General features: G+C 41.1%; 1 protein-coding gene across 1 annotated transcript in view; it reads right to left on the bottom strand.

The window, feature by feature from the left end:
- The window catches only part of LOC133978930 (rho guanine nucleotide exchange factor 28-like), a 38,889-nt gene that overhangs the window by 8,486 nt on the left and 3,757 nt on the right, over positions 1–26,646 (bottom strand). Inside the window, exons 2-26 of the mRNA XM_062417291.1 lie at positions 25,949–26,090; positions 25,024–25,133; positions 24,506–24,692; positions 21,891–22,074; positions 21,280–21,481; positions 20,877–20,952; positions 19,860–19,906; positions 19,070–19,142; positions 10,206–10,327; positions 9,626–10,005; positions 8,756–8,930; positions 8,223–8,334; positions 7,924–8,004; positions 6,966–7,008; positions 5,986–6,075; positions 5,259–5,382; positions 4,247–4,391; positions 3,915–3,970; positions 2,978–3,035; positions 2,238–2,376; positions 1,697–1,827; positions 1,432–1,572; positions 690–940; positions 483–608; positions 259–376 (exon numbers count right to left, since the gene is read on the bottom strand). Of these exons, the coding sequence (XP_062273275.1) occupies positions 259–376; positions 483–608; positions 690–940; positions 1,432–1,572; positions 1,697–1,827; positions 2,238–2,376; positions 2,978–3,035; positions 3,915–3,970; positions 4,247–4,391; positions 5,259–5,382; positions 5,986–6,075; positions 6,966–7,008; positions 7,924–8,004; positions 8,223–8,334; positions 8,756–8,930; positions 9,626–10,005; positions 10,206–10,327; positions 19,070–19,142; positions 19,860–19,906; positions 20,877–20,952; positions 21,280–21,481; positions 21,891–22,074; positions 24,506–24,692; positions 25,024–25,133; positions 25,949–26,090 (3,313 nt within the window). The remainder of the gene's footprint in view (positions 1–258; positions 377–482; positions 609–689; positions 941–1,431; positions 1,573–1,696; positions 1,828–2,237; positions 2,377–2,977; positions 3,036–3,914; positions 3,971–4,246; positions 4,392–5,258; positions 5,383–5,985; positions 6,076–6,965; positions 7,009–7,923; positions 8,005–8,222; positions 8,335–8,755; positions 8,931–9,625; positions 10,006–10,205; positions 10,328–19,069; positions 19,143–19,859; positions 19,907–20,876; positions 20,953–21,279; positions 21,482–21,890; positions 22,075–24,505; positions 24,693–25,023; positions 25,134–25,948; positions 26,091–26,646) is intronic.

Here is a 26,646-nt window from a genome sequence, read left to right as displayed (position 1 = left end):
ATAACACATTAATGATGAAAACAGGAAATAACTTCTTCATTTGTAGTTGACATGCTAGCTAGTTTGTATTTATACTTTTCATGGAACACTCTGACCCTAAACATGCAATGCTACTGGAGATTTTTGGATCATTGTACAAATTTTACATTTTTCTATAAAAAAGCATGAAAAATGCCCTTTGCTTTTCCCTTTGTGTTATTGCTTCCACTGAATATGTTACTGTCTGAGTGTGTTTAGGATGCAGTAGAGTGGACTTACCCTGGGTGTACAGTAATATCCTCTCCAGCAGCACTGGGTACTTGGTGATGCGCTGAGTGACTAGCAGGATAAATTCTGGCACCTCTCTTCGCCTGACCAGTGAGTTATTGCTCTGTTGCTGTGAATAATATGAGAACATTAATTCCTCAATCCAGATATTAAATTAAGATATTTTAAAAGACATGTTTTTAAGAAGAATACAGGATGTTGGAGTAGACGCTTACTTTGACAAAGTTTTGAAGTTTCTTGTTCTGCTGTTGCAGTTCTTTGAAGACATTGACGGCCTCTGTGTGGTGACTGCAGAAATCTCCGTACACCTGCTTCATCTTCTCAGCATTTTCATCTGAGAACTGAGAAAGAGCCCATAACAGACTCAATACAGACATTTACAGTTGGTGTGTGATTGTTTACAAGCATCAATCTTCACCAACCTGCTGAAGCAGGATGTCTCCAATCTGATGGATGAGGTAATTTCTGTGGTTGTCAGGTTGGGTTGCAGCTTGTCTGCGTTCCTGCAACGCTCCGAAGAGGTTCCTGTGGAAGAGCAAGAGCGGGTCCAAGCAGGGGAAGATCCGGGCCACACAGTCCAAGTCCAGCTGCAGCTCCTCCAGCATGCCTCTCCTGAACACCTCAGACATGACTGTCAACGTTTGGATGTGGTGCAGCTCTGTCTGCATCAGCTCTATATGGGGGAATTGAAGGTGGATTATGGGCACTGACATAATGAATGTATAAAAGTACAGATCTGATTTTTTTTTTTTTTTTTTTTTTTGGGGGGGGGGGGGAATAATCTCATTGACTGAGATAACTTATGTGATTTTTCAGTCTAACTAGTGTTAACTGAATCTCAGTCCAACAAGCAAGTGGCCATACACTTCTGCTGGGTAGAGACACATTTCAACAGCTTCATGCAAAAACACATTTGTGGAAAAAATAACTTGTAGTAAAAAGTTTTATGGACTTCAAAATTGTGCACAATGTACGGTATTAAGTTTGCCAATTAACTGGCTTGACTACTGAAAAATAGGGCCAAGTTAACCAATAACACCTGAGTTACAATTACACAATGCTCATATAAAATACCCTAAAATTAAATACTACACTGAAATGAAGTATTGGGATGTTGCTGAAGATCCTCTCCAGATTGAAGAAAGAAAGACAGAATTGTCTCACCGTAAATGACATCCTGACGTTTGATAGTGCGTCTGTCAAGCTGCCTGCAGAACTCCGGACTGACTGCAAAACTCCAGGACTCCACCTCAAGTCCAAACAGGTCAGCTGACAAGTCGCTCATTAGAGGAGCGTCACCAGCATCTGTAGAAATAACGAACATCAATCATGTTTTACTTTTAAGTTACAATCCACTTTACAGCAATTCTGTGAAAACTGTGATGTACTGTAGGTGTACAGATTGATGATGTAAGCCTGTCTTACTCACCCTGCGAGGTGATTGGAGGGTCGGTTGAAGGGGGAGTCGCTGTGATCGGTGTTCCCTCGTCAGACAATGAGCTGTTTGTGCAAGCTGTTACACTGCACTCACCGTCCATTGGTACTGTATCACTCAGCCGTCTGTACAGAAACAAAACAAGTTTGATTCAAACATGTGAACTTACGCGTTTGAATGGGTGAAGCTTTAAAACTACTTCCAGTACTTAGACTGAAACCAAAGCGTGCCAATATGCAAGATCTTGTTGTTTTTGTGGATTGAGTCACAAACAGAGTTTCACTTAGAATTGTATTATTGGCAGTGTGGGAAATTTTCTGAAGAGGCTCACTGAAATCCAGAGAAATGTAATGATATTTGGTGGTTAAAGGGATTTTGTGGGAGTTTTTACTTATCTGAATCAAGCGTCTAAGGATAGATAGAAGATGTGGTATTGCTGTACAGATTGTAAAACTCCCTGAGGCAAATTTGAGATATCGGGCTATACAAATAAAATTGACTTGACTAAAGTTGGAACACTGCTATCCCATCCTACCTGCTGTCTATAGAGATGGAGAGGCTTTTGGTGAGAGTAGCAACTGTTTCTTTCTTCTCTCTGGCCATTGTTGGTAGTGAAGAGGAGGAGGTGGAGGAAGGGGAGAAGACGGAGGCTGGAGAGTTGTCTTTCACAAAGTCTGAAAGAGACGCCAAGGCAACGAGCAGGAAGAGGAGTCAGTACACATTCCCAGAATGGAAAACTTTCCTATTACAAAACCCAAATACAAGTCTGTTTAGAATTCAGATGTTTTGTTTATATCTATGCAGTCACCCACTGTAATAGTTGCTGTATTATAAAGCTGTGAGAAGGTCTGGATTTGTTATTATTAGTTTAACTGGGCATGCAGCCTACAGCCATGACAGTATGTTGTAGTAATTGAAGCTGACTGTGTGTGACCTTGACACCTTAGTCAAACTCTTGGTCGAAATGCATACTGTAGCTTCACTTTAAGAAATGAAATTATTCTGCCAGTGCATGAGAAACACTCAACCTCTTTACTCATGCACAAACACACACATAAACACAATCCAGGCCTGATCCCCCACTGAGGCAGATTAAAATTTAACTTTTTTACCGGAGAAAGAACAACAGTGAGAGGGGAGAGTGGGGGATGAGGAGAAATGGTTTACTTAATCTACTACAGGAGAAACCAGGGAGGACAAATACAACTAAATAAATCAAAGACAGAGGGAGGAGATGGGGGGGAGAAGGGAGACACATCATAATTTCTGACTCACTCTGTGGGAGGGACAAGGTCTTGCTTTTCATCAGCAATGCATTCCTCTCCTGCGGCTTCTGTGGAAACATATGATCATATTAACATCAACAGCAGTAAATCACAATATTCACGTTCTTAATGTGAAATAAATGTCAAGTTATTGTGGTTGTAACACAATAAAATCAGTTTGTTTGAGTCTGTAAAAAAACTGTAAATAGAAGTATGCCCCCCGCAGCTACACTGCAGTCATCATTTTGTGACGTTCATCACATTCCAGGAGTGCCTTTGTCACCACGCGTCGGAATTTACTCTTCCCATTGTACCCACTTCCCATCAGCCTGCCTGAGCTCATTTCTATTTTTGTGCTTATATTAGACAGCACAGTCGAGTGTGTTACAGGAAACACGGTAAGAGACAGAGGGAATGACCTGCATCAAAAGCCGGATTTGAACTGGGGGGGCTGCAGCCGAACAGGCACGCGTCTTGCGATTTCGACAATCCCTAGAGAACATGTGAACTTGCTAGATTCATGACTTGACTGCACTTGACTGGACAGTGATTCACAAAAGTAATAGCTGCAGCATAATAACAACACAAGAGTAAGAGATTTTCAGTTTATAAAACAATAATTGTGTTCTTAATTCAAAAATACAATGCATGTATTGTAACTACATTTTTGTGGGCAGTTGGTGTTCAAGAAATACTTTCTGTTTGATTGCTTGACTTGGAAAATTGTGCAAATTTAAAAAAAAAAGACTCATGACATTACTATTTTGAGCACATTGTAAAACAACAAAGTAGACCCAGGCATGCAATGTGCTGTACTGTAAATCATCAACATCTATGTTTGTAAAGTCTTTTAGAGTTTATTTTCCTTTAAACTACTATTTGAAATGATTCAATGTTCTTGCTCATTGTTTTTGGAGACCAAATGTGGTGATGAGTCTGACAGTTACCTTGCCACAGGCTGCGACAGACTCTCGACAGTTCTTATGGACATTCAGGCAACAGTCTACGGACAAAAGCAGATGAAACCCCAGTTAATTTCATCAGTAAACTGCTAATAAACAAAATTACCACATATCTGGATTCAGTGTCCAGATGGCTGTCAAACTGCCCTGCTCCCTGAGATGAATGTTAACTTTGTGGGAGGAAGAAAAATTGACTTCATGTCTTTAGGCTAAACAAAACATCAAGGCAACACGTGCGAAGAAATGTACACAAACCCTGAGCAGTTCAATCACCACGGGACATAAAACGTCAACAGCACTCGTACTGTAATACTTACTGGAGCACTGCAATAGCTCCTTCCCAGAAATAGACTTATCACAGGCCACACAGAGAGCAGGACCAGATGGAGACACAGGTACAAACTGGTGTCCATTAGCGGCTCCTGTCTTCTCCTTTCCCTCTTTCACCTCTTTCCCCTTCACCTGAAACACAAGTCATAAATATTTTAAATCTACACATTCAGCTGACATTTACTGCAGTTACTGCCAGAATATCATGTAAACTACCAAAGTAGAAATAACATGACTCTGAGTAGCGGGCAGAGAGAGGCATATAGCGGTGATCTTCTTGCTGTAACACACCTGTTAAAGAGGAATTAGTTGAGATAAAGGGGCCTCTGAGTGAGCCTTTCTGTTTACTTTGTTAAAGTCCATGGGGACGCTGCTGTTGTGGTGGTTTATCCTTAGGGGGGCATTAGGGGGATCCCTGTGTGTGTGTGTGTGTGTGTGTGTGTGTGTGTGTGTGTGTGTGTGTGTGTGTGTGTGTGTGTGTGTGTGTGTGTGATAGAGCAGTGTTTATTTTCTTATCAAACTTAACAAGGAAGCCTGTGAGTGCGTATTTGTTTTTTGACTGTTCATGCACATCATATGTGCCTCCGCCTACATTGAAACATGTTCTCCAACACATGCGCACGTGTTTATAAGATTGAGAATATACTATGGAATGTGTTTTGGTTCCTCACGCTGTGTTGGGGGTCTGTGCATTATGTAAGAGAATATTTTCACTGTGTCCCGTTGCTAAGACCTAAGGAGAGGGAATTTTCTCCCTCACCAAATAAAGACACCGTGCACAGACAACAGCACCCCGGCACAGGAATCCTGACACGGTCTGCCTGTGAGGTGGTAAACCTTTTTACAGCATTACTTTTGGTTGAAAGCTTTTCAGCTCTGTTTCCTTTAATGAGCTTCTACTTTAGACATTTTTCAATCACACTTTATACATGTGGTAAAATTGTGGAATGCATAAATGGTATTTTTCCACTGAAGCAAAAGCAGATCTGTTTTCATCACCTTAGTTTTGTTACGAGTGCTGGACATCCTGTTCTTTAGGAAGCTGAAGGTTCGGCTGACTTTGTACTTCTCTGACTCGACCTTAGATGGGATTATATATTTATCCCACTCCTCATCCTCGATCCTGTTTCAGTGTGAAAATTTCAGTCAGTAGTCATCACAAACCATCACATCATTGGCCTGTTGAAGACTGCAACATTCAAGACCAACATGCACACCCTTTATACAAGTAACTGCTATATTAGTACTTTTAATATACTAAGACAAAATGAATAATCTAAGACTTTGGTGTCATGCTGAAATGAAAAAATGTCCAGACAGTCTTCCAGGACCCCTGGTCTACAGACTATTACTCTTAACAACATGCTTGGCATGCTTGGAAGGCATTATGGACTCTAGAGGATGCTATTTATAGTATGACCTAGGCAAAATGCAATTAATAATGTGTCAACTATTTACAGAGCTTGTTACATTAGACACGTCTAGGTGAAAGGCAACAATGACAGAACATAAAGAAGAAAAATACATGCAACATCACAGCAAACCTATACTGTGACCCGACATTAAACATGTTAATATAATCTACTTCTGAAGACTCAAAAATCTTAATCAGCTGCAAAGATTCGATGCGGTTAATCGATGAGTAGGGAGGAATGGTTGCGAGACAGCGTTAGAATGGGTTAAGCCACACATGCATGGTTGTGAGGCCGTTTTGGTGAAAACATACTCTTTGAGGAACTCTGTGAGGGTGAGGTGTTGGATTGATGCACTGCTCTCCTCTTCTGCTGACTGGGCCCGCTTACGGAAACCCAAAACCCTGCGTGGATATAACACACCTCAGACCAAGCTGTTGTTTTTTGCCTCATCGGGAGACTCTAGATGTTAATAATGTCTGTTAAAAAACACTGTGTAAAGAAATGTGTGGATATGTGTGTATGGAAAAGAAAGACGACTATAGTTGTAACATGTAGATAGTCACATGGGTACATAAAATATTACAACACCGGATGAATACTGATATTGGGAGAAACTAAAATGATTGGTGAGTCTGTTCAGGCTGGTGTTGTGAATACTGTAGTATTAATATGATCTAATACAATAACTTCATGACCTGTTATGATAATCTAATTGCCTAATAAGATCCTCTAACATGTTTCCTTTGTTAGCGATGCATGGTTATTAGTGAATAAAATGAATGAGAGCGTGATACATTCATGAGGCAATGAAATGAAATAAACTATGAAATGAATATGCATTGTGGCATGTATGGAATGGAAATACAGCAAGAAAAAATGTCAAATGGTGCATTGTAAAGTTCACCAGTGGAAATGTTTGTAACACATATCATAAATTCAGTATCAATGACATGGTCTGAAAATGAACTGGATGTTTCTGAGGTCTCACGTCTGGGAATGGCGTGAGTTTTGCTGTTTACTCAGGGTAATTTTGAGGTTGTAATCAGAGCGTATTCTGGCCCCAGCCTTGCAACAGGAAGTAGTCACATCCTGCCCAGTTAGACCCCAACCACAGGTTTAACTCTAAAGACACAAACGCACACAAATACACACATGCAGACCCATCTGAGCCAATCTCTAACTACTGGACAACATCGATGCCTCAAAAGGCAGGAAGTCTGTTCTAGCATATGAGCAAGGCCCTGCACAGTTTAGTGGATTTAGCCTGAGAAAAATGACATTCTGGTTTTACCTCTTTTCTCTGGGAGTCTCAGTCAGGCTGAATGCTCTCTGCTCTGTAATATAGAGTCACAGGGAAAGGCAAATGAGCAGCCAGAAATAAATGTGTCATTGAAGTTGAAGACATTATTATAGATTCTCAGTGAATTAGCGAAGAGGGTTAAAAAACACCATCCCCAATCAGAATTGAGTCAAAAGTAAATACAAGAAGTTCTGGAAAATCTGGATGCAGCAAACCCCTACAGAGAAAGACCAAACACAGCACAGGAGTTTTGCCTCTAAAAAACTGTTGACAGCAGAAACGGAAAATCAAAACCAAGAGGAAAACAAAACAAGTACCAAAACTGAAGCAAAACAAAATCCCCACAGTTGAATCAACTCCTCCTTCAGATGATCTAAGAGTTTCGTAGAAAGCATTTTTCCAAAGCCTAAAGATATTTAAAAAATGCACAGTATCCAATATAGACCTTTACTTGACGGTCATTATATAATATAATATTGTATTTTGGATGAATATTGTTTTATTAATAACAAAGAAAGTACTTGGCATAAAGCTCTGGAGAAAGTCTGCCCTTGATCAGCCAGCGATTCAAAATAATAATGGATTTATTCTTCTCTGACATGGTGGTTTGGGCATTGCCATTATGGGTGCTCCACTAACAACCAAAAACTAAATCTTACCACAGATACAGAGATTGGGCTACAATGAGAATATTACTATTTTGCAAATCACTGTACAGCAAAATGATTTTGTGCTCAACTTTATCATGAGTAATTCAATTGTATGAATATGTTTAATATTCTACATTGCGGTGATTCATAAATGTTTCAGTTATACCCATTTAATTGCGCAGCTCTTGATAATCACCAGCTTGCCCTGTTTTTCACCAAAAAGAGCAAAGAGAGGCATTGTAATGCATTCACCCAACAGCAGCTTTTATGTTGCTTCTTGACACTGCTGTTATACTTACTAACTTGGCTGAGACGAGAGAGGGATTTAGAGAGAGATAAAGCTTGAAGTAGAGAGCGGCCGCTGCTGTTGAACGCACCATCTACACAGGATAAAGCACGGCCTTAAACGTACGCACACATGAGTAGTGTAGCTGTATCATAGCAGAGCTGACACTAAACACAGAGACAGGATACTTAATAGAGGTTTCATTGATTTATGACACCTGTCTGGTCTTCTCCCTGTTAAGACATGTGGCACATGTGTCAACTCAGAACAGAACAGAAAGGTCACAGGGCAAAGGGGTCAAAGTTCACTGACCTTCTGCCAGGTCAGTGATGGTTGCATCTCGGTTTAGCAGCGGGCGTGACGGCTTTGCCTTTGGAGAGGAGTAGGAGTAGGAGCGCAGACGGACCTCGGCTTCCTCAGGGTTCTGGGTGAGAGCAGGAACATATCAGACAGAGCAGCAAGCAAAAGTCTGTAGGTTCAACGCTGCAAACAGGAAACTTGGAGACGCAGGGCTGACAATATGTCTGACCCTTCATTCACAGCAGTAAGCTGTTGACAGTCTGGGCTTCAAAACTGATGTTTGTATGGCAGGTTATGTGTTCAGGAGATTCACTTTGCAATTAGTGTATGCACATATTTTTAGTACTTTACTGTGTCCTTTGTGCCTGTCCTTTATCAAGGCACAAAAAACTATGCTTTCTTAAATAGCCAATCAGACATAACTTGACTTAACTTTTTGTCAATTTCTTATTTGAGAGCAGATAGGTAGTAGAATCAGGAGAGGATTCTACATTAAAAACATCTTTTCTCAGTATTTAATACAACATGTTTAATGAGGGGCGTACCTTGGTGGGCTTGTGCGTGCTGTCCGAGTGTGTGCGGTTTAAGTCCGGGGAAGTGTCGAAAGAGTCCCTCTCTTCTCCTGAGATGGAGCGCAGCATGGACTGCTGTTTTAAAGATGAGCAGGGGTAGGAATGTCCCAGTATGTCTTCTTCTCCACTGTCACACTCAAGACTAGGACTATTTCCACACAAAAACACACATGAAAAGGTTAATCGTTTTCAGTATGCTGATATTGCAGTGAGTCTTGCCATTTTGCAATATAGTATAGAAAAAGAGACTTCTATAATTAACCAGCTCAAACTACTCTTGTTATAAAACCATGATATGATGCCTCCAACTGGTCCAAGGCTCCACTGGGGAAGCAGGATTGAAATATAAACTCCTGCACACCCAAAGATAATGTTTCCAAGATGACCTATAGCATTTTGCACAGAGAAGTACAGATGATCTCCATAATCTAAAAAACAGTAATCATGGCTAAATCCAGGCTACAACCAGATTTTACCAACTATGTAGCCTTTTGCCAACTTCTGACCTAAGACAGACGATCCTGCAGCACTGAGGAAACTGAAAGGAATGTACAGAGAAACTTCAGTACACAAACAGCTCAATTGTGTCCAGGCTTCCTGTCATTTTCTGCACCTTCAATGACTACAATCCCTGCACTAAATATCAAATAATGCTTTGCTGAAACTCCAAACAGGTGACACTTTGTATGTTGGAGTGGGTTAGCTGTTCCCTCAGTTTATCTGGATTAAATTAACATAAAACTAAACCAGTTGAGAGGCAGTCAATTTAAAAGTTCTACAATTAAAACATATGCTGCTTGTCTTTGATTATGAATTTAAGAATGATTTGCAGTGTTGTCCTACCTTAGGCCCCGCGTCGCCACTGGCAAGCTGCATCCTCGCATCAACGCAGGAGAGACTGGAAGGCAGGGCTGCGTCTGTCGCCTCTGTCCTCCCTCGAGCAAACGGAAGGCGGAAGCCAGGGGGGAGGAAGGAAAAGTTGGAGAGGAAGTAAAAGGAGAGGAAGGAGAAGGGGAGACATGAGGGGATGGCTCCCTGTGATTCTCTGGGCCTTGAATGCCCCTCTCCCCAGAATGGGGCGACGGTGGGTACCGGTTCTTGGGCCAGCTCCCAGAGTTATGGGGTGTCATGGAGAAAAAGTCCCAGCACGGGCTGCCAACATGTGGCACAGGGCTCACCTCCTTCTCCCCCGGAGAGCGGTATTTAATGTCAGCGTCATCTACCTGGAGCAGAAAAATAAGAGAGTGAGCGTAATGAGAAAGAACCGTTCAAGCAGAACCTTTTAATTTGTCGCTCCTGTGATGGAACATTGTCTAGTCTTTTCTAACTTAATGTTATGAAATATAAAGCTAATGTACATTGTGTATTTCCACTCACACTTAAAAGAAATAATCTATAATTCTTCATTTTCAACCCAACTCACCTGGTCCACTAGCATGGCGTTGGCGTACACTCTGTCTTTGCCATGGATCATTGCTGACAGTCTGGCAGCTGCAGCCAGAGTCGGGGACGAGGCCTGGCTCTCCCTTATGGACTGACTTTTCTCTACAGAGAGGGACGGAGCCACAGGGAGAGAGGGAGGGAGGGAGAAAGAGAGAGAGAGAGAGAGAGAGAGAGAGAGAGAGAGAGAGAGAGAGAGAGAGAGAGAGAGAGAGAGAGAGAGAGAAGAGAGAGAGGTGGGGGGGGATTTTTCAATATTACATTTGGTTTCCATAGCAACCCCGAATAACTTCTCACAAACACAGGAAGTGACATAGACATCTTGGGTAGTTGCATGTCATTGTTCAGGACCAGCACTCACTGCATGTGTGTGTGTGTGTGTGTGTGTGTGTGTGTGTGTGTGTGTGTGTGTGTGTGTGTGTGTGTGTGTGTGTGTGGTGTGTGTGTGTGTGTGTGTGTGTGTGTGTGTGTGTGTGTGTGTGTGTGTGTGTGTGTGTGTGTGAGTGTGTGAGTCTGAAAGGCTCTTTGCACACACACGTGAATGGGTGTGCATGGAGTTGTGAGTGGGCATCTGTAGGCATGTTTCTTCCAAACCCTGCCTTCGATACAGAGGTGAGTGGAAATAACTCCCAGTGAGCACACAGTAGCATTGAGAAGGACCCTTTCAACACAGTGGAGTCACTGTGAGCAGAAACCTGGTTTCGCTGTTAAACAGGGGAAAACACTCCTGCTCTCAAAACACACATACAGCTCCCTCTGGGATGTGCTCTATACAAAACACAGCTTCTCCACAACACAATTTCTAAGAAAGTATTTCAGGCATAAGGGAGGAAAGAACTTACATACACAAAGAGAAGGAGAACGTTACCAGTCACAACACTTGCGACAACAACAATGAATCTTTATGCAGCACAGTGAAGGAAATTAATTAAAAAAACATGAGCTTAAACTAAAATACCTAAGACTAATAATACCATTACTACTAATATATAAATAAATAAAAATCACTTTTTTTTTGTTTACAAATTTAAAATAAAGTATGAAAAATAACAGCCTATAAAAAGGAACAAAAAACCCAATATAAAAGTATAAGTGGAAAGTTTCTGAAGTCAAGATCATGGCAAATTAGAGGAAAAAAACATTGTAAAGTGTCTTAGTAAGATGTTGAGCTACCATAAGCCTCCAGAACAGCTTCAATGTACCTTAGTATATATTATACAAGTCTCTGGAGCACCAGTATTTATAAGGTCATTCCCTCATTTGATGTTTTGGTGATGGTGGAGAACATTGTCTGACACTTACCTCTTACACAAGGTTCAAATATGAAACTGAAAAGGTTGTAGCATATGAGTCACATCATTAAATACTCATCAAATTATTCAGTGACCTCATGTGCATTGTACTGGAGCATCTGCATTCATCATGTTTCTTTACTCTCTCTAGTTTTCTCTATGGCAAGTTCTTCTTTTAATTTGTCACCTGTCTACAGTACGTCAATGTACAGTATACTGACATACTATATGGGTATGTACTGTATGTATACTGTATGTATAGATTCATACAATATCAGTTTCAATTATACTGTGTCAAAAAAAGGACATTTAATCAAAACGTTTCCAAAATATCACTCCATCGACAATGCTTAATTTTTTCCAGTTTTCATGATAATGGTTATTTCATCTGTAAACTGGCATACATGAATACTAAAAATTGAAATTTTAGGATGTTGGTAATGACCACAAATGGATCCACACCCAAGTTTGCATCTTGATTACTAAGCAGTTCTTGCCTTCTTTCAAGATGATGTGAAATTCCTAATGTTGTTTGTGTTGAGCGTTACAGTACATAACATTGGTTGAGTTTTCAGCCCATTTTTTCCCCAATCTCAGTACCACACTCACTATGAAACCTTTGTGTTATATCTGCAACCTTTGAAATTAACAGTCTAAAACAGATTTATTTTGCATGCTAATAAACTAACTAAACAACATTAGCAAAACAACAGCTTTTCAGCATTCTGTATGACTACTTTTTCCACAGTGGAGTATCTTTTTTTCTTCAACTGTGAGTTATCAATTTTTAAAGCTCACCTTCAATCTGTTGCACACTCAATTATAAGAAAAGTGCATCAGCAAATAGCAAGGAACTCCCCCCCAACTGCTCATAAATCTGACAATTTACCCCAAACTGTTCCAGTACAGCTTCTAAGCAACCAAACAGAAACAGATTGTGGTTACATTCAGCTGCATTATGTACTGTATGTGACATGCAGCACTGAGTCAGAGATTTTACATTATGCAAAGCATTCACTGGGAAAAAAAGAACATCTAACCAAATTAACAACCGGTAGTAACAGTACAGTGCTCTATCACACTAACCAGAAGAGGCAGCCTCATTAGCTCAGTTATATTATTATGGTCCTAATGACAGTCTCACCTTACACCAGCCCAGCCATGCACGCAATGTTGCGATTTGTGCAAAAAAACATGTTTTTTGCACTCCTGTTTCCACCTAAACTCCTCAAGCAGATATCAAACCAAGACTCAACAGTCTTTTTCAAGAAACAAATCCATAGTTTATTCATGTTTCCAAGCTGCCAGCACCGCAGAGTAGGAGAAGAGAAATTCAGCAGTTGTAGCAGAGAATAAATCAGACCAACAATTGGCTGTGCTTCCTGTCGGCAGTGAGCCCAATAAATCTGAGGCAACAGGGAGTCAAGCAGACACTGATGAGGACACCAGATGACTCGTGTTCCATCTACATCAGATGTAAAGGAATAGACGCAAGCTAAATAACTGCATGATATACAGAGGCCACTGCATCAAAATGTACTGTACGTAATCACAGCTTGGAATTAGCAGAACATGTCTAACCATAAAAGCTACAACCTGTTCTTCTGCTGTTAAAACACTTCTGGAGTACATATATATATATATATATATTGTATTATATGAACTTGAATCCAGATACATAATACCTACACAAAGTTGTGTTAAACTTTCTACTATACATTGAGAATTAGTTTTAATCCAACATCAAATCCAGTAAGGGTCAGATCCTGGATGTGGGTCAAACTGCTGTTTGAAAGCAGATACTGTTTCATATAAACCCACTGCAGGAACTTGACAGACAGCCCTAATAGTTCAGGTTCTGGGGCAGGTCCAAAACCACAGCTGGCTGCCACGGGCCTGATCATTCACACACCTCTGACCCATAAACACTGCTTCAGTGAACATTACTGTCAGGCGCTGCAATCTGCGTTTAACATTAGTTAACTGGGGGAATAGCAGAGCAGGGAGCTCATATTACTAACATGTTAGAGCTGCACAAAATCAATTTTTCTGCTGGAGAAACTGTCTTCATCGCTGAGACAGTGAGTGCTGCCTGCAAGGATGCCATTTCAAAGAAGGTTTTAAGGAATGCGGAGCAGTGTGTGGGGCTATTTCTATAGGATTTTGGTCACAGAAGGTATATTTGGAGTGATGTGATATTTAGAGTACGTCCCAGAGTGAGAGCCAACCCTATACAGTAGCAGTGCCTGGAGCAGGAGCAGTGAGAAAAAGAAAGAGACCTAGAGCTCTTACAGAGACTCAGACAAAGGCAGCAGTCAGTGCCAGGTTTCCAGACCAGGGCAGTTAAATACAGAGAGTGACCCTTCAACCCATGCACACCCCTGGGAGAGAGAGATCGAGAGAGGCAGGATGGAAAGGGGGGAGGCAAGGCTGTCACAAGGGCTCTTTCTCAAGGTTCACTCTCTTTGGAAAGATGTTGGGGAACTTAAATGGGAAAACAAAAAAAGATAAACAGAATCATAATTGTTAATTATGTAAACACCTAGGCTCGTTGATTATGAGTATCACAAAAAATTATTTGTCCACTCTGTCCTTGTCGCTTTTTAAGCACCAAACTTAACAGAGAGCTGGGAGAAATTAGGAGCAGAGTAAAATAACAAGCTGAGTCTAAAAAAGGAGAGAACAAATCAAAACAGAGGGTGTTATTACCTTATAAAAGGGCAGAGATAATTATTTCACTTCAGTGCTCATGACGGGCCGTTTAAATCATTAAAACAATTGTCCACCAAAGTCTACAGAGTTTTGACACCTGCGGTCTAACGTCCACGTCCAAGCATCACATTGTGTGTTCCCATTGTGTTTACATTTCTGTACGTCACCTTGCCCGACAGATCCAGAAAGAGGTAAACCCCCGAGCGACCAGTGATCGGCCCTCAGAGTGAAGAAATAAACTTGTGGCTCCACACACCTGAAATCACATTTAACTTGGTGCAGGTGCATTGTTACTGCTTTCAACTTCAAAAAACGGTGCATTTTGAAATCCACTTGGTGGTCAGTTTGAAACGTTTATACGGTGGAGTTCTTTCTGCTCTTCAGCTGAATAGCACAGACAGGCAGTGTGTATAAAACTTGCCGATGTCAATCAGAATTACGAAGCAATAACATGGATAATCTTTCAGAGGTTTATAGTGAAAGATGAGGAAAAGACCACTGGAGTTGAGCCATGACACAGACATGGCAGTAACTTGATCTTCCTCTGTGTCTGTCTCTCTGTTTCTCTCTCCCCCCCAGTCATTGTTTTGCACACAAGCAATAAACAGTTGAATCACTATGGTTTAACTCTGGACTATTTTAAGCAGTGAGTTTAACGCTCCCATGACTAATGATGAATCAACAAACTTGAGTGCGAAGTTGAAGCACTGGGATTAACTTGGTTTTGGTTCATTTCCTCGTGGATTGACAATAAACTGTGGCAAGCACTGTACTTACACTCCTATTACACTTCAGGGACAGCTCAACAAACACTGCTTATGATTGTCAACTTCAGGTGCCTGAGGATAGGTATATGAAGTCACACTTTAGGCCTCCCTTTTGCACATTCCCAGTCGTCACAAGAGGCCACGACTCCTCGGCAGGGTTCATTCATGCAAACAACAGTGTGGTCTGAAAATGTCGAAAGTCCCAAACCACTCAATCAGCCTCGAGTGGACATCTGACATTCCCCAACATACTGTCAGCTATCAGGTTACATCACTGGCAAACATGCAGTTATCTCACTCTGATTGAATCCATGCTGCAGTGGATGCCTGTGAGTATGAATGTGTAATGGGAACAGTCTAAATTTAACTTTATTGTTCCACAGCTAGCAGTGAAATGTGTCTACCAGGAGGGCAGTTTGTGGCAAAGTCTTCTATCTGCCACTGTAACATGATGTAGCCACGAGGAGACAGAAAACTACACATATACAAGTCAGCATCATTCACCCTGAGGTTCATCTCCATTCACCTCATGTCTGTCAAACCCTGCATAAGTCCACACAATATTACTACTTGTATTCTAAGGATATGTGTGAAATGAAAAGTGACCTAGCTGACATTCATGGCAACTCATTTGACAGTAAGTGTGAATGTGACACACAGATTTACACATCTACTTTATCAGTTACTATTCTGTATTACCTTTTTTGCCCGTCTTCCTGCGCATCCTCATCCTCGGAAAAGAGGGCCAGGAGTAGTTGAAAGGAGAGTCCGAGTCAGAATCCATGATTTACTGACTTCAAGAAAATCTTAATCCAAGCAGCTCAAGGTGTATAAATAAATGTCTCAGTTTATATCCATTTCCCCATGGCTGAACAGACTGTAGACTGAAGTGTCTGACACTTCAGGACTGAACCAGCATGTTCCCCCTGTCTCCCCCAAACTACCCCTCCCCCTAAAAGCCTCCCCTTCCCCCTCCACAACTCTGAAACAACTGTCCGACAGAGTCGGGACCAACCTCTGTCTTCTGTCTGCTTTCTTTACTACAGTTTGTATACAGTATCGCTTTTTCCTCTCTTTCTGACTGCTTTTCTTAAATCTGTGCCAACTCTGGATCTCCCCGTCTTCCTCTGTCTCAGTCAGTCACTCATCTACCACACACACAGTATGGAGGGAGAGGGGGAGAGATCAACACATGCTGACAGGGGCAGGGGGAGGAGGGTATTGACGGCCGGAAAGAGTGACTGAAGGAGGGAGAGAAGCAGAGAGAGACAAAGTCAAACATAGGAGTGACTTCAGAACCCACAGCGAAGACAAACATGGGGGCAGACAGCTAGCGGAGGTGAGTCTCGGACCCTGGAGAAATCATTAACCCTGTGAGTTCATGATTGTCTCTGAGACATGCCGGGATGTGGAGCTACACACTCCAAACTCTTCGAGGTACAAGCCATTCACTCCAAATATCCATGATGCCACGTCTGAGGAGAGTGCTTCGCAATCACTCCACTCTCTCTGTCTCTTTCTCTATATTTTAGCATGTCAAAGCCAAGCTGAGTCTAAGGGGGGAACGGGGTTTGGAGCATGGAGGGGGAGCAGACTGCCAGGTCAGCAGCCTCACCATGGAGACAGCAGTGAGAGCCGCTGCTGTTTTCTTCTTCACTCTCCATGTCGTCGTCCCCCCCCCCCCTCCCCCCCCTTCTTTTCCTCCTCTTGCCAACTTGCAGGAGTACAGTGCTCCATTTGCAGCAGCAAGAATACAAGTAAAGTTTGACTAGGGGTGGCAGAAGAAAGACAATGTGCTAGTGAAGGGGATTTTAAGAGACAACAGCACTCTGGAAAGAGGCCAAATGAAGGTTTATGAAAGCAAGTAAATGAAGGAATGTGACAGAAAAAGGGGATAAGATGGGTTTTGTAGGCAGACTGTATGCAGAGGTTGGAGAAAGAGGGACACTGCAACTATAAAAAAGTATTAAAGTAGTTTGTGTGTGTGTGTGTGTGTGTGTGTGTGTGTGTGTGTGTGTGTGTGTGTGTGTGTGTGTGTGTGTGTGTAATGGTGGTGATGGGGTGGTGTTGGCACTGTACTGGTGAACATTAATGCTGCCTTTGTGGGGTCTGTGTGAGGTTTAATCCTTTTTTTCCGTTCTCCAATTAGATCCCTCAGCCGGGTTCGGAGACTCTTGTTAGCGTTCCTGGCGTTACACTCATCGTCTGTTGTCACCGGGCCAAACTATCCATATCATAAATCCCTTTCTCCTGCTCTCTATCCCCCACCATTACACACACATACATCATTCTCACACTGCTTCATTCTCCTCTCCCTGGGGATCTCAACAAGCTGCTGGAAAACTACATTCAGCAAAGCCTTGGCAACCCCCATTCAGCCACAAACAGCCCCCCCCCCCTCCCCACACACACACACACACATCAACCTCCATCCTTTCTTAAGCTATGAAGAGCGCAGACCCTCTGGATGAAGTGTCATTTGCTGTTTGTTCACTAAACTCACATGAAAATGCTGACCTGGGAGGATGGGGACTAGTGGGGGCATGGGGTGCATGAGCCTATCTGTTTGTGTGTGTGTGTGTGTGTCTGTAGGTATTTGGGGGCAAGTGTGTGTTTTGGGTGGGATATTTGAATTTTGGGGGCATTAGGAGGGCAAAGGTGGGGGACAGAAGGGGGATTGATGACAAGAGAGAGAATGTCTTTTTTGGGACTAATTCTTAACTATCTTACTTAAATCTTGTCCAAACCGCTTTGGCATTTCTCTATTTGATTATGATTATGATGCCAATAAAGTTGGCAATAAAGTTTAGATTTGAGACAGAGGAAGAGCTGACATCAAGAGGACAGGAGGAACATGACAGCTACACTCAAAATTCCTCATCCCTTGCTGAAGCTCCGAGGACAGAAGTTCTGTCTGTCTATTTCATGACGCATTAGCTCAAGTCAAGTGGCCATACTGTATGTGATAAAAAACACAAATCACAACATACGCTTCACTAGTTTGTCGTAATGCTCAACAGCTTTGGAATGTCTAATGAAGAACTTGAATGTCCTCATGGGTCAAATATGCATTATAATACCGGAAGAATTACGTGTACAAAATCTGAGTCATTTTTATTCTGACTTATTGTTTTATTCAAACATGGCTTTGAGGGGAAATTTGAAGAAAGCAGGAATCAAGTGACCAAAGTTATTTGTCTGAACCACAAAAGGCGTTTGAAGGGATCAGTCGAGGTCACAGGCAGAGTCTTCAAAGACTTACACGGAAAATGTGAAAATCCTCAAACAGCCAACAAAAACCTCCACATACACACACGCACATAGTAAAAAACAACTAAACCATATAGCATGGAAAACAACACCAGCCACAGGCAGTTAAGATTGCAGATATTTAGTGCCAAGTGTTATAAAGCCTGAAGCCTCAGCTTGTAACCACAGCATTCTTACACTGAGGCATCAGTCTGCTCTCCAGCAATACAAGCCAATTATTAACCCGCAGGATGTTCCCACTCTCAAATCCTTCCCTTCCCGTCCAGAAGCAGATCAAAATGAAGCCACCTTCAGCCACCTAGTTAAAATTCATTTCTGTTGTCACTGCTGGCAGGAATAAAAGTGATGCTGGATTAGTTTAAGGATTGTCATCCGCGTGTCGTATTAAAAAGATTCCTTCTGAGTGCCACGATCACGCTAAACGCAGAGTGACAAGCCTCCAAAAACCCCAGAGGATGAAGCTAAGACAGGCAAGGGGGTTGAAATGTGATCCTAGAGTCAGTAGAGAGGTAGACAGTTATACAGGAGGATTAAAGCTGAATTCCAAGTTCTCTTCAGGAAAGGAAATGTTTCCTGCTCTTGGACTCACTTAATGATTGGAAGCTACTTGGATAACTTCCTATGACTATAATACCACCTAAAACAACAATGATCAGTTTCAGTCTACACAAAACATGATCTACAGCTGAGGCACCACCAGCTCTAAAATTAAAGCCATATTCAGAAAAGGCTGCTTTTTTGAAACTTCTGAGAAGCTGTTTGGTATGAAGTTTAAAGGAATGCTACAAAATAAAATAACCCTTTACCAGAGTCAGACTGCGATGGCTCGTCCACTTGGTCCTCCTCATTCAGACAAAACATCAGCGGCTCCTCGTAGTCCTGAGGGGGGAAACAGGGAACCTTTCATTAATCAGCACACACATTCGCACAGTGAGATTTGTCCATCAGGCTACAAGCATACCAAGAAAACTAAGAAACAAGTACAGAAAAGTACAAAAACACAAGGGTCTGCCAGGCGTTTAGGTGTGTGACAGAGAAAAATCAATTAGCTAAACATCTGTACTGCATATAACAGGTCCGCTAGGATGACCAGAGCTATGTGTGCACGCCACACCTCTGAAAACATGAAACACACACTTGACCGCTCACAAAGTCGGTTATTCAGCAACGTGTAACAGGTGGCGGCTCCAACACCTTAACAATAAGAGTAAAACAATGTGGAGTATTGAGGGCCAGTGAAGGAAGGAGAAGTCAATGCCTTGTTCTAGCCAGGAGTGCGGTTTCACAACTGGCTGATGCAGATGTTCATGGAGACCGAACTTTCAGACATTTAGAAAATTGAAATTAAATATCCAGAACTGCTGCTACAAAACACTGCAGACGATGGCACAAAATGTGTTATATTTTTTGAAGTACAGGTAACTTATGTTCATACTTGATGAAATTAACCCAATTTGTGAACAATCTTTCCTATATTTACAGAACTTTACTGTACTTGGGATTCTTGGGAACAAAAGATATTCAGGTTACATTTCAATCTCCAGTTTTTAGACTCTGTGTATGTGATATCATATGAGAAAACACATAAATACTCACATTTTCTTCTGCAGCTGAAGTTTCTCCATTGATATCAGGATACAGTCCTGAAAGAGGAGGGAACATACTCAGTCGCAGCCATTAAACTTCAAAAAAGGCTCAAATAAGCTCCAATACATGTATTTAACGATGTATGTACTGTATATGGTGTTGTTTTTGTTTTCTTTTAATAACCTGAGGGTATATGTACCGTGTGGCCTTGATCTCCTTTCTGTTCATTTAACTACCATGTGTATTCCAGATCAAAGCACACGGTGTATGATCGTTTACCAGAAACAAGGCAGCGACACACAGAAATGAGTGTTTGGGTGGTTTGATCTGCAGCCTGGGGTCACGCATGCATATAAAGGCAGGAAATGTTCAAGAGGGAAGTGGTAGCGACCCATTAAGATTATATAGGTTGGGAGAAAGAGTCAGAGACAAGAAAAATTACATACTTTTTTCGATTTACATAATCTTCAAGAGCCAAAGTTGACATACTCAAATAGAATCTTGTCTTCAAAAATAGTCTTAAATCTTTTTTTAAATGTCCTAACGACAATTACATTTACAATAATATATAGCTAACTACTAATCTATTATTTAACTTATAGCTTCAGTACTACTTATATCTTGGTGCAATTTTCACACCATACAAATGCAGTGATTTGTACATTTAGACTTTAAGCGTTTTATAGAATAAATGTAAGGTTGCTTATTATCATAGGAAATTATGGCACCTGATTGTTATTTAATCTTAAATAATATAGACTCTTATTTCTGGGATCATTTAAGTCTAACCCCCAATCCCTCTTTTTTTCCTACAGTCTTTCAGTACCCTACATCCCCAGATGAGGGCAGTCAATTTCTATCATTACTGTGGCCAGATTCAAATCACTGTATTTGGCCAGATCAACCACCACAGCAAAAAATGGCAGACCATTTCTACATGAAAGAAAATAGATAAGACAGGATGGTTTAGTAAAATCAAGCCTCCAAAATCCCACAAAGCATCTAGATTAGGGAAGAGTATGATACCGTTCTCTGCAGGATGATCCACTAGTTGTTCCTTCCCGAAGATGGTCTCTACCTGTTCCCTCCTTAGTGCTTTGATCTGAGGGAGAAAAGGTGATATTTAAATAAGAAGATACTGCAAACTAAAATGTATAAGTTGACTGGGATGGACTTATTTTGACTCCACACTTAGTGACTTTACATGTATAATCACACAAATCCACCTGGCTTTATTTCAGGGGTATTTTCAGGTGTATCAGCTACAGTAAAACTTTCTGTTTATGTATAAGGCCCCAGAAGGAAGAACGAACCAGTCATTTTTGACCACATAAATAAGGCCTGGAGGTTTATTCACATATCTAACCATAATTGACAATGTTCTGTTTTCATCCTGCATTTACATCTACTAGCATCAGAAAACACTGACCTCTCTGAGGAAGTCCTCATCTCTAAGCCTGTCTCTGAGAAGCAGGATGTCAGCGTGTCGGCTCTCCTCTGAGCTCCACCTCAGGTTTTGTCGGACAGTCAGGGTCAGGTTCCCCATATCATGGCAGAACCTCAGCAAGCGAGACCGGTCCGCCCACACCTGAGACAGACCTGCAGGAGGCGTGGCTAAAGGGTTGGGTGGACTGCAGCAAAAAAGGTTTTTAAAAAGTTTAATAATTAGTATTATGGAGATAAAAAGTATATATGGAGATAAACTGTTATAACTGAATTATTCATGACTCAAAGCTTCTCTCTCTACAAGTATTGTCAGTCAGTATGGACAGGTTTGACAGGTAATACTAACAGGTGTTTAGCATTTTATGTGTTCATAAAATGTACTTAAAGCAGTATGTTTACAGTATTTGAACAATCTAAAAAATGAAAATTATCTGGGGTAATAGCTAGTGTAAAACTGGGTTGATTCTCTATTCAAAGGACAGATTTCCCTTTCTACTGCCTGTGGGAAAGCTCTGAGTTGAAGGCTTTATGTTACAACACAACAGTGATTCATTTGTCAGTGTCTCTCTCCCATGTTGGAGCTTATAAGCTTACTGTATGAGCAGCTCCAGGAGCTCTGTGTTGCCTGCTGCCTGTGCCAGCTGCAGCGGTGTGACTCCCTCTTCATTTGGAAGACTGACAGCCATGAGACCCCCCGGTTGGCAAAGCAGCAGCTCCGCCAGCCTACACAGACCCCATCGCACAGCCAGATGGAGGGTAGACTCTCTTGGACTGTGCTCTGGATATGGCAAGAAGATAATATGATAATATCAAAAATAGAACTTTGCACAGAAAATAAGCCAGTGACAGATTGTGAGAAAAATAGGAGGAAACTATAAAGTCAAGAATCACGTCTTGATGATAATTAACCTAAATGTCAAAGACTGATTTCTTCTCTTGCAAAGCACTGGATCCCTCTGCTCCACTGACCCACTTTAAGACAGTAAAAGCTTTTCAACAAAGTGGCGACAGCCTCTTATTTCTGTGTCTGTCACTCGATGCCGACCAACAAGACCTGTATCCAGGTAACTGGCCTACAATAAATCAGCTACAGTCGAGCAGCTGAGTTATTTTTAAGAATGCAGCTTGAATGCAGCATAATCGTAAAACTCTGTGAACATTTATTCATGCTAAGTATTATTCTTTCAAATAAAACAATCTACATGAAAAAAAATGTATATAAGGTCATTACACCTTAGCCTGGCCAAATGACAATTGTAAAATTATCATGAAAATAATTGCCTGGCATTGGACAAAATAACAGAAACACCTTACAACCTTGTACAGTACAAGCCCTGCAGTCATATCAGCTTGGGGAAACTTGTTTTAGTTTGTTTGTTTAGCTTGTGTATCAAATATCGTGTAAACTGTCTTTTAGTGAAGTTGAGTCTCGACTGTGACCACTGCTGATGGAGTTTCCTGTTCAGGTCATATTATCATTATTTTTGTGACTTTGCCCCCATAATACTGAAGTGTTCATAACTGATTCATCAGCAGTCCAGACAATGACTCCAATAATTCACAACTACAAAGGCAACCACAGAAGTAAGTCACTTGAATGACAATATCCAGTATGTGCCAGCTTTCATTAAAGCCTGCACTTTCAGAAAAGGGTTTTCAAGGCAACATGAGGCGGCTTAGAGGTGTTGAGTGAATAGAAAGATGCTGAGTGAATAGACTGCATGCAAACTCAAAAAATGTGGCAAGAGGAAAACAGTCCAGAAGCATGGAAGAAAAATGTTCAAAAGCCAAACACTGATCATACATAGAACCATAACATCAGCTGGAGGATATTGTTTAGGAACAAAAGTAATGTTATATGATTCTTTAAAAAATATATCAATGTATTGATATATAGTGCTTTCATATACTCTTGCTGACTGCCGACAATGACAGGAAACACATGATAAAAGCCTTGTTTTTAATAAGTACAATCTGTGCAAAACTGACTCAAGAAATATCTTATTTGTAAATTAGATTATAGTAAATGAGAAGGAACTAGTTAAACTAAAAACAGATTTACTTTATAGATCTAAATAACTCCACTTCTGTTGGGACCTTATAAAAATCCAGCTTTCCAAGGGTATTTTGTGGAATGCAGGCCTTGTTGAGTTATAAAGACAGATTTCACAAGAAAATAATTTTGCCAGCTGTATGTCAAAATTTTAATACTGAAGTCTGCACCATAGAGCATTATAATTCCAAGTTCCAACAGCATAATTACTTTTTGACAGTATGTGGATTTATTAAGTTTTTCCAGTGTCTTTAAATTTGCAGAACTGTAAACAAATAGTGACCGCAAAAGGAAAGTTGGAGATTGATGATTGAGGCACATACAGCATTAGCAATAGTGAGTGATTTCATAAGCGGTGTTATCAAATTAACTGCAGACATTTAGAGGGAGACACTGCAATGAAACAGACTGCCATAACTATATTAACGATAAATCGAGTTTGTTATTCATGTAGGTGGCCTTACACAAACACTGAAATCATACAAACAGATGGTGGCATCTAGTAAACATGGTGGCCAGCACAAAGTACACACACACACACACACACACACACACACACACACACACACACACACACACACACACACACACACACACACGCACACTCAGATTTATTGAGCTCTGCCTAGGGCTACTTCCAGATGGAAAGGCTGTATTAACCACATTACATGCTGCTTAATTGGCTCTGATGAATTCAACAGAAGCACACATGTGACTATGTTCACTTCCGATTTCAGTCCAGTGAGCATGGAAAATGGGAACAATGGTGGAGAAAGTAAAGGAGGAGGTGGAGAGGAGCAGAGTTGAAAAGTTCACCCTCCTTGGATAGCACCGGCTCCAAGTTTCCAACGCAAACACTAAGAGACGTGTTGAAAACCTGTCAACTGCTCACTTACTGACCTCAATAATTATTGTTCTTGACATGACACATAAATAGTCCTACTTTAGTAAAGACTTATCTGTCTTTAAACTGGTTTTGCTGTTTCCTTAACCTTTCTCATCTGTCAATTTGCACATTCCCTTTATTTAAGAATGTGTGCGTAATTAAACATTTTAGAAATTCCCTTTTTTCACACATACAATGAAAAACGAATCAGCCTTTTGATCCACACATCGAAAATGCCCTTTCTGCAAGACAAGATAATCCAGCTCTCACCGTCTCCACTGTGGCTCCCCAACACATTCCAGTTTTGAGGAATATCCAGGTTGGCCATGGCCAGGGCCACGCGACGATCCATGGCCCAGCGAGAGCTCTCCTGGCCCAGGTTGAAGAGGCTGCTCAGTTCCATATGATCCGTTGAGTTTAGACAATGTCCATGGATTACCAGATGCTCTGCCAGGTCCTGAGAAAAAGCAGCCATGAATCAAATTTAATTTGTGATAAATGGTATGCAGTGAAGAAAAAAAACAGTAGTTTCAAACTGATGTGAGATGATTTCGCTTGTTTTCAATGCGAAACAACAACAAGAATTTTCCTGAATCACATAACTTTGTGAGAGTTTCTCTTCACAATAAAAATACTTGTATATGTTTAAAACTAAATATTACACTTACTGCTTTTATAAGATGGACATTTTTACATACAGAAAGTGTATATTTGCAGGTGTTTTTTGCCACAGGGTTGCATGCAGCCTTATGTTCCATGTGTCTAATTGATTTGTAGATTTACTCTACCTGAGCATCATCTTGGACATACTCCAATATAGCTCCTCCCACCCAGGTGAGGGGTGTGGTTTCAGAGCACAGGTAAGCCTGGACAGACACCATCTCAGCAAGGTTATGTCCTAAAGAGGGACACAAAAAAGCCTAATTACTCCTGACAGATTCTTCCTTTTTATATGAAAGAGATGTTATGTAGAGACCTGTATTGCCTTATTGTTCGACTCTAATTTTCTTCCCTAAATCTCTCAAATACTGTGTGTGTATTCACTTCCTACAACTGCCATACCATGAAACAATAATGCAACTTTGACATAAAGTAGAAGAAATACAGCCTATCTACCTATCTCAAACAAGTTTCTAGTTTATCTTTAATTTTTATACCGTAAAATACCGTTAAAGATACAAAACCACCAATACTGTACTGCGAAAATTCCTACTTAAATGCCTTGACTGACTGAAAGTGACTAATATGGTTGCAGATTTCCTTCAGGTATACCATGATAATAAAGTTTTTTTCTCTCTCTCAATAGAAGCAGAGACTTTTGGTTTCTTGTCTTCTTCATTATTTCACAGTGCTATTGTAGAGAGAGCTCTGGCCTGTTAGAGTGCCTGTTGTCAACCTATACAGAGGCTCTGTAATGTTGCCGTATTGTTTATGGAGCTGTTTCCCTCCTGAGAGGAAGCTGATAAGATTCTGTGCCTTTCCAGACTTCTAGTCACAGTCGATGTGTGTGTGTGTCTCAAGATTCAAACTGTGATATACTGTTCTTGTGTATATCACAGACAGGAATAGAAAGCCCTGGATTGTCTCGATGAGCAGTTCCACATTTGACATGGTTTTCCAAAGACATTCTCTCTTCTTGATGTAAAACATAGCAAATGACCTGAGAAAAAGTAACAGTATCATACATACAGACAGACACGCAAATGCACGTACCAGGCACAATAAAGCAGAGCATGATATCACTCCGAGCCCTGGTGACATGGACCAGCGTGGATCCTTCCAGAACAACGTAGACCTCAGCATCCTCTGGCAAAGAGTCTAAACCCTCGACCAGTGCAAATACCTTTGCCTGGCCCTGAGATAAAGAGAAGTGAGAGAAGGTAATAGGGGAAAACAAAGAAGACAGATGCTAGAGAGCAAAAAAAACATTTCTATTCCTAAAGATACAGGCTCATTTCAGAGTTAAGAGTCTATTCTGATTTCTGTAAAGTACACCAAATCCCCTGACAGCATTCCTCTTGAGGGTATAATAAAACATTACCCCTCAATAAAAACAGGAATGTCTTTTTAGTGTCTACTGCAAAGACCTTCATTGATCCCAACAGGTCAGAACAGTTTAGACAACTGATCTGAGGCAGAAGAAGTGAAATAGGGCAGAGCAACACCACTGAAATGTAGACAGATTGGAGCCTCAAAAAACTGTGCTAGTCAGATATGGGTGTGACAACATGTTATATGTCACTTGACTGTAAATTCTCACTTAAGAGGCTCATGTTGACTTGCTCAGAATATGGGTCACTGATTCTGCACGAGAAACAGTTTAAACACTGCAAACTAGAGTAAGTTGTTCAAAACTTAAAGCAGTTGACTGTAAATTTCTTTAAATGCAGCTCAGTGTCTGTGTCTCTAAG

This window comes from Scomber scombrus, chromosome 4 (assembly GCF_963691925.1).
Source record: "Scomber scombrus chromosome 4, fScoSco1.1, whole genome shotgun sequence".
NCBI lineage: Eukaryota > Metazoa > Chordata > Actinopteri > Scombriformes > Scombridae > Scomber > Scomber scombrus.
Note: the sequence above shows the minus strand (reverse complement) of the source record. Positions and strands in the feature narration are given on the sequence as shown.